At 52.6% G+C, this 17,846-nt stretch overlaps 6 protein-coding genes across 6 annotated transcripts; 3 read left to right on the top strand and 3 right to left on the bottom strand.

Moving 5' to 3' along the window:
- Positions 1-2,753: 2,753 nt before the first annotated feature.
- Positions 2,754-3,589, top strand: CORC01_00744 (uncharacterized protein; the record flags this gene model as incomplete). The annotated part of the gene is made up of 2 exons (XM_022612401.1): positions 2,754-2,798; positions 3,050-3,589. 2 exons carry the CDS (start codon positions 2,754-2,756, stop codon positions 3,587-3,589), a joined length of 585 nt encoding a protein of 194 aa, XP_022481018.1.
- Positions 3,590-4,014: 425 nt separating this feature from the next.
- CORC01_00743 (uncharacterized protein) lies at positions 4,015-5,037 on the top strand (the record flags this gene model as incomplete). Its single annotated transcript, XM_022612400.1, has 1 exon — positions 4,015-5,037. One exon carries the CDS (start codon positions 4,015-4,017, stop codon positions 5,035-5,037), a length of 1,023 nt encoding a protein of 340 aa, XP_022481017.1.
- A 726-nt stretch (positions 5,038-5,763) lies between these two features.
- On the top strand, positions 5,764-8,790 carry CORC01_00742 (uncharacterized protein; the record flags this gene model as incomplete). Its single annotated transcript, XM_022612399.1, has 4 exons — positions 5,764-5,909; positions 6,011-6,225; positions 8,376-8,686; positions 8,752-8,790. 4 exons carry the CDS (start codon positions 5,764-5,766, stop codon positions 8,788-8,790), a joined length of 711 nt encoding a protein of 236 aa, XP_022481016.1.
- Positions 8,791-10,027: 1,237 nt separating this feature from the next.
- Positions 10,028-10,394, bottom strand: CORC01_00741 (uncharacterized protein; the record flags this gene model as incomplete). The annotated part of the gene is made up of 2 exons (XM_022612398.1): positions 10,028-10,199; positions 10,348-10,394. The coding sequence occupies 2 exons, from the start codon at positions 10,392-10,394 to the stop codon at positions 10,028-10,030; spliced, it is 219 nt and encodes a 72-aa protein (XP_022481015.1).
- Positions 10,395-12,330: 1,936 nt separating this feature from the next.
- On the bottom strand, positions 12,331-13,500 carry CORC01_00740 (ribosomal protein L13; the record flags this gene model as incomplete). Its single annotated transcript, XM_022612397.1, has 5 exons — positions 12,331-12,469; positions 12,532-12,790; positions 12,887-12,940; positions 13,080-13,215; positions 13,480-13,500. The coding sequence occupies 5 exons, from the start codon at positions 13,498-13,500 to the stop codon at positions 12,331-12,333; spliced, it is 609 nt and encodes a 202-aa protein (XP_022481014.1).
- Positions 13,501-14,585: 1,085 nt separating this feature from the next.
- Positions 14,586-17,457, bottom strand: CORC01_00739 (BAG domain-containing protein; the record flags this gene model as incomplete). Its single annotated transcript, XM_022612396.1, has 2 exons — positions 14,586-15,775; positions 17,388-17,457. The coding sequence occupies 2 exons, from the start codon at positions 17,455-17,457 to the stop codon at positions 14,586-14,588; spliced, it is 1,260 nt and encodes a 419-aa protein (XP_022481013.1).
- Positions 17,458-17,846: the final 389 nt, after the last annotated feature.

The raw sequence follows: 17,846 nt of genomic DNA, 5'->3' as shown, positions 1-17,846 counted from the left end.
ATTGGGTCGCATGAAAGTGTGTGGACAGTGAGACACAACGGCCTGCGCGTCTGTCTGCCGCCAGGCACAAGTCTGTAGCTCTTTTTTTCCTTCCCGCTTCTGCAGCGAGACTAAGGATGTGGGTGGCGCGGAACGGGCGTGACAGTCTGCACAGTACTGCAGCATTCAGAGAAGCAATTAACCGTCGGCCAGCGTGCGTCTTCATCCAGAAGACGGGAGGAAAGGAGGGTGGATGGCCAACCACGAGGTTCGCCAAGTGATGGGGGTGGAGTTGGGGGCCAGATGGAGGGAGACCAGGGCTGCGGATAAACAGAAAATGGCCGGTGAATTAGATTACCGATCGCAAGACGACGAAGAGAAAACGAACTTTGGACCCTTGCATCTGCCCGCAGTCCGAGAGAGAAGAGGAGTGGCCTCACAAAAGGGTGGGTGAAAGGATTATCGCCTACGCTGTCGCCAGGGTCATATTCTGGACCGTCCACGACATCTCACGCACAAAACATTCGATTCTGGAGCACTAGACGTTTCGGTAAAATGAATAAGTAGTGTCTGAGGAACCGGTTCGGCGGTTTTCATAAGATTGCCGATCAAAGTTTGCTGATGTTTTGATCTGGGTCATCGCCCTGGACTTACGTATGTCAAACCGTTCAGGTGGAAGCTTGAGCAGATCGACCAGTGAATGTGTTGGACCAAATGGCTTGCGTGAAAGAAAGCAGACTTCGAGGTCCCAGAGAGATGTCCGACGAACATGTCCCCGGCCAGGGCTACCTACCCCCTGACACTCTGCTCTCTTGTCACTCTTTGCTTCTTTATACATCGACGAAGAGATCTAGGCATGGGCCAGCTTCACCAGTCGGGTTAGGCTCGGCTGTTTGTGGATGATAGATAGTGTGCCGCTGGTGATCTTAGGCAAATGAGGCGCAGGCGATTCTGTAGGTCCCGTCCTGAATGCGGGCAGGGTTTCACATGTCGACGAACTCGACTCCATTGCTTTCTTCTTCTCGTCGAATTCTTCAACATCCACCACATCTGTCGTTCAGTCTTCATCAGATGACGAGATGGGGCGCGGAGAGTTTTCGGGGTTCTGTAGCAGATTCCGGCGGGTATCTCTGCATAAGCTGAGAGGCTTTCCCCCTTGTCTGTGTGAGGGGGACAAAATCAGCTCACTCATCAGAGACATTTGCGCGCACATAATCTTTGTTGGAACTCGTCATGGGGGTGCGCCACTATTGGCTTGCACAACGTATAAAATACGCCGTGGCCCAGCTATTGGCGTTGGCTCGATCCTTTACTGGGGAATTCGGAATGGTATCCGCCATCCAGTTCTCGTCGTGGCTTGCAGTTCATCTTGGGTAAACTGGAGTTGCATGCAACCATCGGACAGGTTCGTTTAGAGTTCCCTGAGGTACCCATCCGTAGCATCCGGACGCCCGTCTGTGCGTCCTTGAGGGGTGCCGTCGTTCTTCGGGCCCTAATGCCACCACACCACATTACCGTCCGCCTTGTGGTCCCTTTGCCAGGGCCGAGAGCGCGAGGAGGGGCTTTGCGGGCTTGGAGGTCTGTTGGCGCCAACGTCCCGTTCTGGCTCCCGCTCCCGCCAACTCAGTTTGGTGGGATGTCCGTCTGTTCTCGTTGCAACCACTCGAGTGTAAGGTGAGGTGGTATTCTGGCTAAACTTGGCGAACAGATATCGCTCATCCAAGCAAAAGAGGCAGCCGTTACTGGCCACCGAGATCCTCTCATGATGCGGTTACTCGATGGAGCCCTCGGTCAACGGCGCTGAGCTTCCTTTCGGGGCAGCGATATTCGCTGCTTACGGATAGTGTATGCAGATTCTCTCCAGGGGCTGCGCTTGGCATTGCCCAAGTTCCGGGGTTCTCCAGGTGTTTTTCGATGAGGATATGCAGCTCTCAGGGCAACAAAATCCTCCTTCGCTAGGTCTTCCCGATTTGATCATCCTGGTGAGGTGTACGAACACTGTGAGTGATTGAGGGATGGTAAGCCTCGACACTGCGGATACTACATGTACCCACGCACGCAGTAGCATCGAGTCCGGAATATAGGCAAGTTTGCTTGTCAAATTGATTGTCCAATGCACAAGCTTGATATCCCAGCAACAGAATGGCGGCAATGTTCCTAGAGTCTAGCGAGCTACGCCGTGCACCATCGGCCGAGACACCCTTCTGAGGGATTTTCCCATCACCCTCTGTGTGCTTCCGTCGGAGACTGGTGCCCGCCGCGGATAGCCGGGACGAAGCGCTAAACTACAACCATCCCTGTCATTAATGGTAGCTTAAGATGAACTGGCGTGGCGGTCTAAGTACGAAGAGGCTAGTGATCACGTTCCACCTGAACATAACATGGCGGAGATCTCGAAGAGAAATTTGCAGAATCGCGACGACGAGCGGATCAAGTTATCAACAGACCGACGAAATAACGAGCCACGAGCCAACACCCGGCCGATACTAGCATGGCTTCTGTCTGACTGACATACGACCGATATCCCATGTTACCGACTCACCAAGATGTCGGCCGCTGTGCGCCCAAGTACAAAAGACGAGGTTGTGTGGCCAAACGGATGAACATGACCGAATCTGCGTTATGGGAATATGTGCTTGTAGTAGCCACCCATGTACAGCAACTGCGGTAGGAGATGCTATTGATGGAAACCATGGGGATTCTTCTGCCACCGAATCTGGCATCGCCTCAATTGCTCATAGCACCTTGACTGGAAGAGACACCTCGCCTCTTCAATGACCATGGACGCCTCTGGAGCCAAGAACATGGGTCATCTCTCTGTGAGATACCGTGATACCCTCCCTCCCTCCCTCACTCCCTACCAAACTCGCGTTGGTAACAACCAGGCCCCTGCTAAAGTCCTTCCATCTCGTTATTCCCGGCTGAAATCCTGCTGGTCTTCTCTGTCATGATCTCACCATGCTTGCCCAGACCAGTGCAGTAGTGGCTGGAGGCAGGTAAGCAGCAGACCCAACCTAGGCCGACCGTGTCCGACCCGATGTCACCAACCCATTCGCCATGCTCACCATAGAAAGTTGCAGATCAGTGGCCGACTCTCTGGCGACCCATACCATTAGAGACAGAGATGACTGATTTATTGGATCTCTCCCAGTCTTCATACAGGCTTAGACAAGTCCGCCTGAGCCACCGAGCCCTCAACCGCGGCCGTATCCTCAGCGGCCGGCTTGAACGGCGCAGCACCCGATGTGAAGAAATGGCGCCAGCCCACCTCACCGTCCGGGGCATACTCGCCAGCGGAGCCGAAGCTTTAAGGCCCCACTGGCCAGCGGAGATTAGGGTGATGCTCTGGCCATTGAAGACGAAGCGCATCGAAGATGGATCTCGCCTTACGCAGTTCTGCGGCCGAAAGAGGCACGGCGTCATGACCGGCTTCAGTCTTCCTCCATCCCTACCTTCCTCCCTCTCTTCCCCATCTTTCCTTTGCATATTGCAGCTATTCCATATTCCGTGCCTTGCATGTCCACCAGGTGCTCCAACACACGTGTTGGTTCCCGGCAACTCGTCTGGGCTACCATCGCAATATAAACAGAGCGTGCCCATCCTGGGTTAAAGGCCGTTAAATGACTTTCCCTCGCACGCACCAGCTATTGGCACTTTGCTCAGGTCAACGGGTATCTCTGGTAGAGTCGAAGTCGAGTTGTCATCGCTGTTTGGTGAGTAAGTTTCTATTTGTCTCAATTCATCCATTGAAGCTATTCAGAGGCTCTGTAGTCTTGCAGATTCTTATCCCAATCGCGTCTCATAATGGAGTTCTTCAAAACTCCATGTCCAATTGGCACTTTGTTTATTTTTAATTTGTTTCCTTATTGTTAGACGCCGGGTCCGCCCTTTGCGACTCCTTCACGGGGTAGAAGCCGCCTACTTTGGCTGTCTACATTGCACTTTGTCAACTCTCCTTGTCAACCGCATGATGATTCTCATCATGCGGCCCTTCGCTCAGTAACCAATCAGCTAATTCTATCAAGGCCCGTCACAATGAAGGTCTTCTCTCTCATCACCACCCTCGCGGCGGCGGGCGTCGCCCTCGTATCCGCTCAGGGCACAATCGACGACAACTCCGATTCCTTCCCCGAAGACCTCAACGGCTCCAACTTCACCTACCCATGGCCCGTGAAGCTGTACAAGTTTACCTCCCAGCTGCAGGAGCTGGAGATGGCCTTCATGGACGTCAAGCCCAAGTGCGAGCCCAACGGAAAGACCGCAATCCTCTTCCATGGCAAAAACTTCTGCGGCCCAACCTGGGAGACGACCATCCGCGTCCTCGCCCAGTCCGGCTATCGGGTCATTGCCCCTGACCAGATCGGCTTCTGCAAGTCATCCAAGCCCGAGCGCTACCAATTCTCCCTGCAGCAGTTCGCGACCAACACCAACGGCCTCTTGAAGACCCTAGGCATCGAGAGTGTCACGGTGATAGGCCACTCGCTCGGCGGTATGCTCACCACGCGCTACGGCCTGATGTTCCCCGACCAAGTGGACGAGATGGTCCTCGTCAACCCCGTCGGCCTCGAGGACTACACGGCGCTCGGCGTTCCCTACCTCCCCATCGACGACAACTACGTGACAGAGCGCGCCAGCTCCTACGCTTCCATCAAGGGATACGAGCAGGCGACCTACTACGTCGGAGAGTGGAAGGACGAGTACGACACCTGGGTCAATATGCTCGTCAACATCTACAAGGGTTCCAAGGCCGACACCTACGCGCTCAACCAGGCCCAGATCGTCGACCTCGTCCTCACGCAACCCGTCAGCTGGGAGTTCCCTCTGGTCAAGCCCCGCACTCTGCTCATGATTGGCGAGAAGGACAACACCGCCATCGGAAAGCAATGGTCTCCTCCCGACGTCGCCGCGAAGTTGGGCAACTTTACTGCTCTCGGCCCTGCTGTTGCTGCCCAGATCCCGAACGCGACTCTTCACACCTTCCCTGAGCTGGGTCATGCGCCTCAGATTTCCCAACCCGAGGCGTTCCATGAGGCGCTTATTGCTTGGTTATCAAAGTAGATGGATGGTGAAAGAGGTTCTTTGGACGGAGCTCAATGACGGTTACTGTTAAGAAAGATGACATGATACTGTAATGCCTATACACACCGAAATAACTGCTGCAAGGCTTGCGTGCCTAGATTGCGAGAAATCTTTCGATCGCCTCATGACAATATCTCATGTCAACCATGCCTCTGCTCGGACTTGACTGTGCGATGAACAACCAACACAAGTGGAAGACTATCGGTCAAGAAATGGCAACGCCCAATGAGAGACTGTCCATAGCATGCACCTTGGAAGTGCGTTGGCTTGTTTCGGCAAGCTCCAGACGACTGCGCCAGTCGGCATCAAAGTGCGTTTCTACTGCATCTCCTACTCGCTGTGACTGGGTTGGAGCTGGGGTTGTCCGCGGACCAGATTTCGGCAGTGGCCAATCATGAAGGAAAAGTCTCAGAACCCGAATTCTGTCTTGCACCATACGTGGCGCAGTGAAGCTGGATCAGATTTTGGGACAGGCCAATCAACAGTCGCACATAGTCTGCATGTCGTCGCATTTATTTACCAAATCCTTACTTAAACCCGATATCTCTCGGGTGGCATTCGCGAAGAAAGAGAGTTCATCCTCAAACCCGCGATATCAGAACTGCCTCTACTCTACGCCACAGGACCAGATCTCAGAGAGGGCATTCTTGACCAGATCTATTTCCGCAAGCGACTTTACACACTGCGGGCTCTGCTCCTGTCACCATGTCTAGCCGGCAACGGCAGGCTGTCATCAGCGATGCAGAATGGGAGCGGGTTAGGCCCGCCATTCGACAACTCTACCTGCGAGAAGATATGACGCTGGGATTCGTGCTGGCCGCACTCAAAACCGTACACAGCTTCCACGCAAGGTGAGTTCCACCACACATGCCTCTGAATACTACCTTAGTACACACTTCTCGAAACGAAGATTCCCCACGGACGCAAGGTACGGCGCTAACCCGGCCTGCAGCAAAGCCCAATTAGAGTGGAAGCTCAAGCAATGGCACATGATTAAGAACATGACCGTCCAGCAATGGAGGTATGCCGACGTTCGGATTCGCGAGCGACAAAGTCGAGGCAAGAAGAGCAGCCTGTATCTCTCTGGGATCCCGTTGAGACCCGCAGCGGTGGAAAAGGCGAGGAACAGACACTGTTACGTATCAGTCGTTGAGCAATTCAACCCAGGTAAGCAGATGCTTCTTCACAGATCTCTCTTTCAGGACGCGAATGATTCCCGTTTTCGCATACCATTCGCCTTTCTCTCCAGTTATTCTGACCTAATTTCAAGTAGCCTTGGCCACGCCGTCATTGCCTGCGGATTTACCACTTCTCATTCGAACGCCATCGCCTGTTCAGGGAGCTCGGCATTCATATCCAGTGCAATCTCTTCCATGGTTTCAATGTCACCAACTCTTGAGTGGTATGCCCCAGAACAGACTTTGCCTGAAACTCTCCTTCAATTCTGACCGCCACAGCTTTGACGATATCAATACCCATGCAAATGAGCAATCTTCCATCTGCCACAGTCCTCGTAGGCAGAGAGCTAAACCGCATCATCTTCCGGAAGCGGCAATTGCTGGAATACGTACCAGACCTTCACCACACATTTCAGGCTCTTTCCCTTCTGATGCCTGAGAATGTAACAGACAATCACGCTTTCAAAGCAGCTGGTCTTATGCAATGCTCGTCTTCAAGAAATTATACCCCCGAGGCCTTGGAAGTCATGGTCTTTCTTCTATCCAATGGTTTCTGCGGCTACCTAGACGACGGGCCGCACGAGCGAGATGTTGTCAATGAAGCAATTTTGGCCATGTTCCGTGGCGTCAATGCATGGAAATTATTGCTATCACGGCAATGCAAGAGTCTCCCGCTTAGCCTTCAGGCTTTTCTGCATCAAATCTTCCAGAAAGCCGTCTTAGCGTCAGATCTAGCCACCATCGAATCTCTCGTCTTAGCTGGGATTGACGTCGACCTTCCTCTCAATAACATACCTTTGGAAATTGGATGGGGCTATGTCAGCCATCGGAAGGCACTCCATTGGGCTGTCTACACACTCAACTTCAATCTGGTAGAGCTCCTCGTCAAGCTTGGCACTAGTTTAAAATCAGTTGATGTCAACATGTTGGAACTGGCTTGCACAATTCACCACGCCAGGGACGCTCCGGCACTCGAAAAGATAACGAGGTGGTTACTATCTGTTTACCAATACCAGGAGGATGATGAAATCAAAGCCCGGGTCTTCTTGGACGATCTGGGATCCATACCTCACTTGTCAACGACAGAGCTTGTCTTACACTTTTTTGAGTCAAGGCTTCGGAGTCCCACGTCACTCGCCCAAATTCTTATCACGGCGGTCAAGACCAGTAGCAAATGGGTCTTTGAATGGGTTTCGAAGCACCGTAGCTGTTTGAACAACCTTAACTACCTTGGGGAGTCAGTTCTGGGCGTTGCAGCTTTCAGGAACAACCATCAGCTATGCAATCATCTCTTGGAGCTTGGGGCTATATCAAACCCTGTTACCGAGTTCAGTCACCACACCTTTGCCACACCACTTCAATGTGCCGCCTCTGGTGCCGACCCAAGCCTCATCAAATTGCTACTGGGTTATGGCGCCGACATCAACTTCTGCCAAACCTCTCCAGGAGATCATGCTGAGGCACATTCTGACGGCACCCACCGCTACCGGACTCGGATAATAAAAATGGGCGCCGGCTATAACGAACTTAAAGTGAGCCAGGTAGGAAGAACTGCGCTGCAAGCAGCTTTGTCTTTTAAGAATGAAGGCAACGCCCTGTTTCTCCTGTCGTACGGAGCAAAATTGGTAGGGGAGGAGCTAGCAATTGCAATCCGCACTCGCCAGAGTTCGCTGATCGGAAAACTACTGGATCATGGAGCTTCGCTCACGTCTCCAAGCTTACCTCATGAGCTGTCGCCTCTTGAGTCCGCCATATTGGTGCAGGATTCACAATTGGCTTTACATATCATACGCTCAATGGATTCAACGATATTCTCGGCAAGGGCTGTTTTTTCCGCCGTTTATTTTGCGTCCAACACGTCCGATTGGATGATTCTTCATGAGCTCTTGGAGCTAAGCAAAAACGCTTTGCTTTCAACCTTCGACCAACATTGGTTGGGATCGGCGATGTGTCTTGCGCTGATATTGGGCAACGAAGATGTATTTGACCAGATCCTGACGACCGGATTGTGCCCTCGGCACATAAAATATTCAAGTTTTAACTACGAGATATCCAATCGACGTCGAAGGCCTCCTGAGATAACTTTGCGAAGATGTGAGGAGCAATATCTAAGCTTTGTTGACCAGCAAAACCCACAAGGTCTTGCTCGCTCGGCAACTTCCTACGCCCTCTCATTTTCATCGCCCAATTCCATCGCGAGAATGATGCAACATGGCTATCGCTTCAACTTCAATTGCTATCGCGTCGCTGAGAACCGATACGCCCTAGATATTTTGCCTCTCCTTCAGAAACATGGGGCGCTATTAGACAGGGTGCTTCTGACAACAGCTATTCTTCAAAAGGTTCCTACCATTGTCGATTGGTACATTGCCTCTGGGGTTGGTATCAACACTGTCCACTGGCATGATGGCGACAGATATTATGGAACACCACTTCGAGCTGCCGCCATGGTGGGCGATGTTGACCTCGTGGAGACACTCGTTTGTATGGGAGCCGACACTAATGAGGACTACAGCGGCTTCCGCCGTCTTCCACCTTTGGCAACGGCAGCTAAGAACGGCTTTTTCAGTGTTGTGAAAAAGCTGCTTCTATTAAAAGCAGACCCAAATGCCCCAGCGGTAAAGCCTCTCGGCCGGACTGCGCTAGAAGCAGCCTCTGAAAGTGGTAGGCTAGACATCGCGAAACTACTCCTTGATTCTGGTGCCTCGACTGGAGGATCTGGTCTCCGTCAGTATTTCAGGTCTATCATATTTGCGAGAAGACAAGGGTATCCTGCCGTTGAGACGTTGTTAAGAAACTTTCGACGCTGGACCAAGGCCGACCAAGACATCTTCAATGAACACAACTCGCTCTATGAAATCCCATACGCACTTGAGGGTAGTCAGATTGAGTTATCTGACATAGAAGTCAGTGAAGGCGATAGTGAAGACACAGAGCTTCTTAGCTTGCCGCATTGTGAGTACTATGCAACAGCCGAGATGGTGATGACACCAGCCGGCGGATTCAAGAGAACAGGGGAGATTTCCGAAGGTTTAGCATCGCCATTCAAGGCTGGTATGTTGTTCAAAGACAACGAAAGCAGCAATACCGGTACAACAGAGGTGTCTTCAAACAGTGAAATATCTCAGGACTTGCACAGATTGACAGGTACTGGGTATTGCGAAATCGGTGAAGGATTACATGGGGGGGATGGCCGTAGCCTTCATGACGATAATCGCGAAGAGGACAGTGGCAACGATTGGATGGAGAGATATGTTCGTTTCCCCTCAGAAACACCCTCAACTTGTTGAAATGGTGACCTTTTTTGCTCTTTACTATTCAGTTGTTTAAGTATTGGTTTGTTCCTTCTTTTTTTTTTCTCCATTTAGAGGTGAGATTTTGTGGATTATGTTCGTAGAGAATCTACAGGCATACCGTACCTAATGACTATTTGCTCCGAGGGGAAAGATGTGGTGGGTGAAGAGCGAAAGACTGCTCGGACTGGAAGCAAGAGAGATCACCGGCGCTGTGGCATTGACCAAAGATGCATAGAGCCTGCTTGTTCGTCTAGTTCCAGCAGACTTAGTTAGGTAAAGGAGTTAAGTCATCTGAAGGCAGATCGAGTGTCGCTGACGATGGCAGACTTTGACGATGATGAATTATTCGCAGAAGAGCATTTCCTTTCTTGCAGAAGCTATCAAGTGCCTATTACCCTTTCCATCATACATAAGTCATGCTCGACTTCACATCTCCCTCATCCCGGATCCGGCTCGATACAGCGACGGCGAGAGCTCCCCTAACCCATCCCCATCTCAATCTTTGGGCCCGACGCCAAATTCCCCAGTCACATACAGACTTCCCACAGTGACTCCTCTCTTCTCGGCAACCATGCCCATCAGCTGCTGCCCCACGTCCTTGATCTCGTTGTACTCCCGCAGCAGCTTCACGTGCTTCGCGACCACCGCCGAGGCCTTCTCGAACTCTCTGCGCGCGGTTAGACGTCAGCAAAATTTTCTCATAATTTTCTATCATAATTAAGAGTAGCTTTCAGCAGAAAACTAATCCGACAACGATTGTGGTGACTTGCTTGTCTTTTTTATCATCAATATTTGTACGTTTTGGTTTCAAAGACTTGTTTTCATCCATAGAGTCAGCCAATCCGGACTGTGTCTCTTTCATCGCAGATTTCTGGGTCTTTTTAAACTCCCCTGACGTGGGAGACTCTGAAACTTTCAATTTATGTGTTGACTCCCCTTTGATCGATGACAAAATGGCGCTTGCTGAGGAACTGAAGCCGCGTGTTGATGTTGACATGAAGTCGAAAGCACAGACCATGTACGAACCATCAGCCTCGGACAGGCAAGCACCCAAACAGCAGTTGCTTCCACCGAAGGAAACAGGAGCCAAACCAAGGAAAGCCCACCCAAAAATTGACAAGCTCAATTTGTTTTTCGAAGAACAGATTTGCATCCATATGACTTGACTACTTTATCTATGGAATGACGCAAAAAGCATCCGAGAGGCATAAAAAGCAGGGCATGCTAGACATATGGGATATGCAAAACACTGGACGATCTGGGAATCGAACCCAGGACCTACCGCATGCTAAGCGGTCATTATACCACTAAACCAATCGCCCATTATTGAAAATTAAGATTATTAGTCAGACCATGTACCACCAGAGTCAGGGGAAAGATTGCACACAACCAGAGTCCAACGAGGCCCACTCCAAGCAACGATGACAGCCGTCTTCCATATCCGGCCGGCATGTTGAGAGATCGTGCGCCCTTGACTTGGTGACCTCACAGCAAGATTCACCCGTGAACATTAAGCAGTTTCTAAGCTACGACACGCCCACGAGGCTCAGTTTTCATCAGGAGTATCCCGTTTCTGTGCGCAATGGCCCAGCAGGGTTCATTGAATGTCGGACAGGCACCTCGTGCGATCCCCGAACTGTGAAGTCGTTCCAAGGTAGGTAGGCAGGTTGGGGCGGCGGGTCCTTTCGATTGAGCTAGGGCACACCAACGCGTCCCGTCGCGCCTCTCGCGCCAACTACTTGCTATCCTGGTTGTCAGGATTTGAAAATGATCACCCGGAGATGAGATACCGTGAAGGTTGGCGTGAGAGCACTTCAGTACGTGTACGGAAAATGTCACCCTCAATGTTCAATCACGCTTCAAGTCACTACGTTTTTTTCTTATCAATCTGGTGTTTTCTAGAGCCGCGAAGTAATGTCGTCCATCGAATCAACCTCATACTGGGAGTTTATCACTTGAAATTCACAACATCACACTGAGTCCTGATCATGATTGTAATGCAATTACTTCTCTAAGCACAAGACGCCTCGCCAAGGTTCTCCTCCCAAATGCCGTGGTATACTTTTCATCTTCATTGTTCTTTTTTATTTCCGTCGTCTCTTCTTCGAATATCGCCTCATCTGGGACTACTGGTTGTTCGTTGAAGGGAAGCCCTCGGGGGGAAGAAAAAGGTAAGACGATTGAGGAAACGGGAGCCAGTGATTGATGGTTGTTGTTGTTGAAGTGTGTGTATCAATTCCCATATAATTCAGAAGCCAAAACCCCCTTATTTTTTACGGTAACCACCGGAATAAACAATTACACCAAAGCCCATGGACATGAATCATCTTGATTGAGTGTTGTGTTGTGACTTATTGCGAGAAGGGTTGGTTGGTGCGTGTGTTTGGTGGTTGAACCGGTACCGAAAACACCGAGAACGGCGGCGCGGGGGGTATTGAACAGGATGATGATTTTGCAAAGCGAAGCCTTTTCGGACTCACTCCATAAAAACTCTTCTCTCTCCAGGCCCCCAAAATCATCTTTTTTGATCCCCCTCCAATGACCAGCCCATTTGTGCCATCAGCAAATGAAGAATTTCCCTTGTGAACCGCCCACGCCAATCTAATGAGGAAACGCGAGGAAGAGGACAGAAATGCGCGAGAAATCACCCTCCGAGTCTTTTTCTTTCGTCAGACCATCGCGGGGGTAGTGGTGGTGTGGTGGCGGCCAACGGGGATAAAGCCCTCCTCCTCTCCTCCTCCGTCCCTCTGACGGGTCGAGTCAAAAATATAACTGCGAAAGGGATTTGTCGACTACGTTTAGTAGCCGAAGGCCTCGAGGGCCTGCGCCGTCTTCTTGTCAACCTTGGCGTTCTTCTTCGCGTCGGTGAGCTGGCGCTGAGCGACCTTCTTGCGCTCGTAGTAGGCAGCACCCTTCGCCTTGCGGCGCTCCTCGAGTCTAGGAATTCGTCAATACTGAAAGGTTCAATTTCTGTAGGGAGATCCATAGCCGTGACGTACCTGGCAACGACGTCCTGGTACTTCCAGCCGACCTCGTGGGAGAGACGGCCAACAGTGCAGAACTTGCGGCCGGGCTGCAGTCTCAGGACACGGAGGGCCTGGGGAACGACCATCTTCTTCTGCTTGTCGTAGGGAGGGGGAACACCCTCGAAGACCTTGAGGCGCTCAAGGGCGGCAGCACCGCGAGCAGTCTTGTGGGGGATCATGCCACGGACGGTCTTGTAGAAGATTCTCGACGGGGCGCGGAAGTGGAAGGGACCTATAGCGGTCAAGTCAGACATTTGAATGTCCTCGAGTTGATATCTCATCTAGGAGACAGAGCAGAGCCCGGATTTGTATGTATGTGTTGGCTTACCACCGCGAGTCGGGTTGTAACGGGTCATCTTGCGCAGGTAGGCGTGGTACTTGACTATAGCCATTCATCAGTATCTGTTCGATCGGTTGGTTCGTTCGTTCCTCCCGCAGTCGTCGTGTGTTCCAATCATATTCCTCCTCTTTTGACAGACTGGGTGTGGAGTAGTGCTGGGTAGGATTGAGAGTCGACATACGCTTGGCACGGAAGAACTCGCCAGAGATGTTGAGGGCCTCGGTGCGGACGACGACGATCTTCTGGCCGTTGAGAAGCTGCTTGGCGACGATAGAGGCTAGACGACCAAGGAGATGGCCCTTGCCGTCGATGACGACCTGTAGACAGGATTGGAGTTAGCGATCTGCATCTACAAGTGTCCGCGGTTGACCGGTGAAGAATTTCGGGTAGTTGAAGCGGCGGCAGCGCAGCGGGTTGAACAGCGACAGCATCGTTGACGTGGAGGACGACTGGAGCCAAGTGCCATTATCCCCTCGCAAAGTGCTCCTCGCTCGCAGAAGTCGCCCGAAAATCCTCATCGTTGATATTCCGCGGTTCCCATATCTCGAAATGGGAAGTAAAGATAATCGGCAAAGACTCACCACCGGCTCGAAAGAAGACATCGTTCCTGTTCCTTTAAAAACACCGGTTCGCGGTGTTCTGCTGAAAAAGAAGGAAAGGGGGGATTCAAATCTCTGGGCGAAATGGGTGCCTCTGTAGAGATTTGGTCTGCTGCCGTTGGGTTAGTATTGTCGGAGGGTGAGTTTGGAAAGAAGCCGTCGCGACAATCTTGAAATCGGGGCGGGCACACAACTGGCAAGGGGACAGGTCAATGAGAAATTTACACACGCACACACAAAACCCCCCAATGGCACGCCTGGAAATTGAAAGGCGCTAGCCCGTTCCGGCAAAGTGGTCTACATGACAAGCGAGGGTTGGAAGTGGGGCCTCAGGCAGCTTAGGGCTGGAAAGACCTACCAGAGGCGCGGGTGCTGTAACAGTGCTATTGCTGACTCACGGGGCAGGCTCACCTCGGTGTGTTTGGCGGGGCTTCTGCCGGCGGCCAGAACCCAACCGACGACTTACCTTGCTCATAGCTGTCACTGCATCTCACCCACCTACCTACCTACCTTAACGAGGCAATGCCCGGTACCGGCTCAATCGATAACGGCCTCTCTGTCACATGAGATAAGGCCACGAGTTGACTAAGCCAACTACGTCAAAGCCTGGCACATTTGTTCAGCACCAGACCAGGTTATCCCCACGACTTGACCTTGTCGACAACGTCACGCTGCAGCCCTGCCTTTACGACGATTGCTGTCATTCCAATGTCCAGGATTAGGTCTAATCCGATTTCAGGTGCATCATGTGCGGAATGGATGGAGTGAAGATCCCAGAAATTTGGGCCGTTTTGCCATTTCTGTCCACGGCGTGCTATGCGCCTCTCTGTCTGTCTTTTCAACTGCTCAACTGATTTCTCTCGTAGTACAGCCTCCCATCTCAAGCTGTCCTCATGTCCCAATGCATTCGCCGTTCTACGCGGCATGCCTCTAGATGCAAATCTCGCTTTGATATAAATGCAGCTTGACTGAATAGAAACCCTCCGCAAATGCTCATCTAGAAGAACAAAACGGAAGTAGGCTATTAGTAAAACAAACGTATCGCAGAAACCGCGGGCACTCTCGATGCCGACCACCCTTTCTTCTTTTTACTTGAGCTTCGCGTCAAGGCGCTTCAAAACATCCTGCACGGTCTGTACCAAGGCCTTCCTCTTGATCCTGGCCTCCTGGTTGCCTTCCATCTCGACCTCGTCAAGCTTCAGGAGCACGTGCTGCATCGTTGTCTCGGACAGCTTGCGATGCTCCTCCTCTCGCTTCTTCGTGTCCGTCGGCGGTGATGCGATGAAGTCCTCGCAAGGCTGACGCAAATCCGCTTCGAATTTCGCGGCAATGGCATCGAGCTTGGCATGGGGACCGTTAGCCTTGCTGGGAGACGGCGAGGTTTGTCTGTCTTGAGAGGGGATGCCGAGATTTGATGCGCTGTCCCGCGGGCTCGTGTTGCTGCTTCGCTTCTTGGGCTTGCGACTCTTCTTCTTGCCGCGGCGCTTCTTTCCATCGTCGGTGCCGCCGTTGCTGCCCACAGCGCTACCACCGTCCCCGGCCACGACTACCATTTCCTCATCCGAGTCTTCGCTGCTCTCGGCGTCGACCTCACCCTCGGGCAGGACTACCATGACCTCGCTGTTGTTCTTGACACCATAATCTCGGACGGGCGCAGCCGGCTCCTTGAGCTGGCGGCCCTTGTAAAGGAGCTTGACGCGGCGCCCACGTCTCTCGGATAGCTCCAGCAGGACTCCTACGCGGTCTCGAACGTCGCGGACGCGCAGTTTGCCGTCGCCAATCGCATACGCGGGGAAGTGGGCCGGGTAGGTGACGCCCTTGTGCTTGATAAGAAGGATGTCGTCTTCGGGGACGCTGCCGCGGGATCGGGGGTTGTGAGCGTATGATCTCGTCGGGACCGAGCCACCGAGGGAGGTTGACTGCAGGTCCTCGGTAGTGATGTAGCTAAAGTCTTCGTCCGTGACGTCGGGAACGCCGCTGAGGGTGGAGCCGTAGGGGGATATTTGTTCCCGATTTGTCGACCAGCCGTATCGAGACATGGTGAAGGGGACTGCGAGAAGGATGCAGCCAATGGTGGAGTAGAGGATGAGATTCGGGTCGATGCCGGTGGTGTCCGAGATGTACTCGGAGTAGTTCGCGATAGCTTTGGCTAGGCTGGCGATGGACTTGTCGAGGTAGACCTGGAGTGTGGTGGGCAATAGTGCGGTGATGTTGGAGAGGGCACCAGAAGATGCCAGAAGAGGCTGACTGGAAGCCACCTTGGCGGGAGTAGGCGGTCCTTAAAGCTAAGGACGCTGAACCGGGAGAAAGAGGAAAGTGGATGGGAGGGAGGGGGGGGTGGAGGAGAGTGAAGTGAGGCTACTTCAAGGGCGGCAGCAGTGACTCGTATCGTGGCGGATAGGGTGAACAGTGGTCGTGGGTGTCGTGGGGATGGCCTCGTTTGGAATTTTCCGACTCGCGGGGTTCGAAGATCAGGCCGTTCTGCAGCAACGCACGTCGTACGGCACAGGGCCTGCTTAGGGTCCTTGGAAGGGAAAGGAGTCGACGCAATGCAGCAGCAAGAGGAAGGCCGCAGAAGCAGTGGGGTAACCAAAAAAATAAAAATAAAAATAAAAGAGCTGTTCGGTTTGCTTAGATCGAGAGTTTCGACCCGGCTCCAACTGGCGTGGACGATCACCAGCCTGGGTCAAGGATCCAGATGGTGGCTTGTTTGCCTTTGGTGAGGCTGTAGAAGCAGGACTGGAAAGAAGGCAATGCGCTGTCAGCTTTGGGGTGACTGGTGAAGGCGGAAGATGAGGGTGAGTGAGCGGCGGCGGGCAGGGATGCGAAGAGTGTGGTGTGCGGTGGTGTGCGTCCAAGGTGGCCCGACGGGACTCGGAGAGATTGACGGCAGAAAGTCGGGGACGACGGTGCGAGATGAGTGGCCGGAGGAGGTGGTTGCGTAAGGTTGCGTGGTGGTGAAGCGCGGAAGTGGATGTGGAGGGGAGGTTCTAGAAAACCGGGCAGGTCGCAAAGCAGCGAATGACGGGGGTGGGCGCGGAGAGAGGACGGGACCCGGTGTCATTGGCCGGGCCGAGAGACGGTGCCACGGTGGTCTCTTTTGGGATGGGTCCTGAAGCGATTCGGAGGTGATAGTAGCCAAGCACACAAACCACCTACCAGAAGCTATCAGGGTCTTTACAACGGCTGGTAGCTTGAAGGAAGAGAGAACTCCAAGGGTTGGAAGGAATGGGTTTTGTGCAAACTAGGAAATGCAGCATTGAAAACGACTATTGAAGAGGACACGAAGCCTGGTCGAGGACGGCTCGGTGTTTGCAAATACTTAGGTAACTATCATCGGTCCTCGAGGATTCTCCTCTGCACGACCGGGACGGGGGTCAGGCAGAAACAGCGAATGGCTGCGATTCGGTGAGCAGCCGGGGCATGGCATGGGCATGGTAGGATCTCATTCTTGCAGGGGCCCGAGACTCGAGAGGGACATGAATGCAATCCAAACCCAACCCAGTACAGAGTTAGAGTAGCATGACCCATCCAGCTGCGGTGCACCAGTCATCGCGAACCTCAAGACGTGTGCTGCGCTGTAGGGGTGCCCGAGGATCCGGTCAAGCGCTAGACGCGGGTATCATCTGTGCATGATGCGGATAGATCGATCCTGTTACTTGTGATGTCCTCATGCTACCTCAGCCACCCTCGTGTGGACTCTTGGTTGCTTCTCCATAGACCACATAGCCGTGGTGTTGTACCTGACGGTTGAAGCCTTTGACTTGGAAAATCATGAGGTGCACCCGAAATCTTCAGGTACCTTAGGGTTCTCTTATCTTATCCTTCAGGTCGTTTTAGGGTCGCTATCTGATTGCTTACCTCATATCACAAAGGACCCCCAAGCTCACCCGCCAACTCAATGCACAAGCCGGTCTCTGAACCCTCCCTCCTCGGCGCTGAGGTGAGCTCATTGCCCATTTTGAATTAGTCCTTTCTGATCCATCTTTCTCTCCGAGGTCAAGTCTTTTCCGATGTGATGTCTCGCTGTCCACGGGTGCCTCTTGAGAACCCGAACGAAGCTGACAAACATCAGCTGTAACACACGCCGAGCAAATGGGCGTCGGGAGAGCCGGTGTCTCTTTCCTCCCGGGGACGTTAAGTAGTAGACAACGGAATGTATCGAAATTGGAAGCCACACTTGTGAACTCTGAGACCTCTCCACCTTCTAGAAAACTCGTCTTCGACGTGCCGACCTACTTACCTAATCAACTTCTAGCGCCCTCCCCGATTGCATCATCCACTCCCGCGGCCTTCGGGCCCAAATTGCCTTTACCACACTGCAAGTCCCATCCGTCGCAACTGAACCG

The sequence above is a fragment of the Colletotrichum orchidophilum genome (genome assembly GCF_001831195.1).
Source record: "Colletotrichum orchidophilum strain IMI 309357 chromosome Unknown Scaffold_4.1, whole genome shotgun sequence".
NCBI lineage: Eukaryota > Fungi > Ascomycota > Sordariomycetes > Glomerellales > Glomerellaceae > Colletotrichum > Colletotrichum orchidophilum.
The sequence above is the reverse complement of the archived record's forward strand: the minus strand, read 5'-3'. Positions and strand labels throughout refer to the sequence as shown.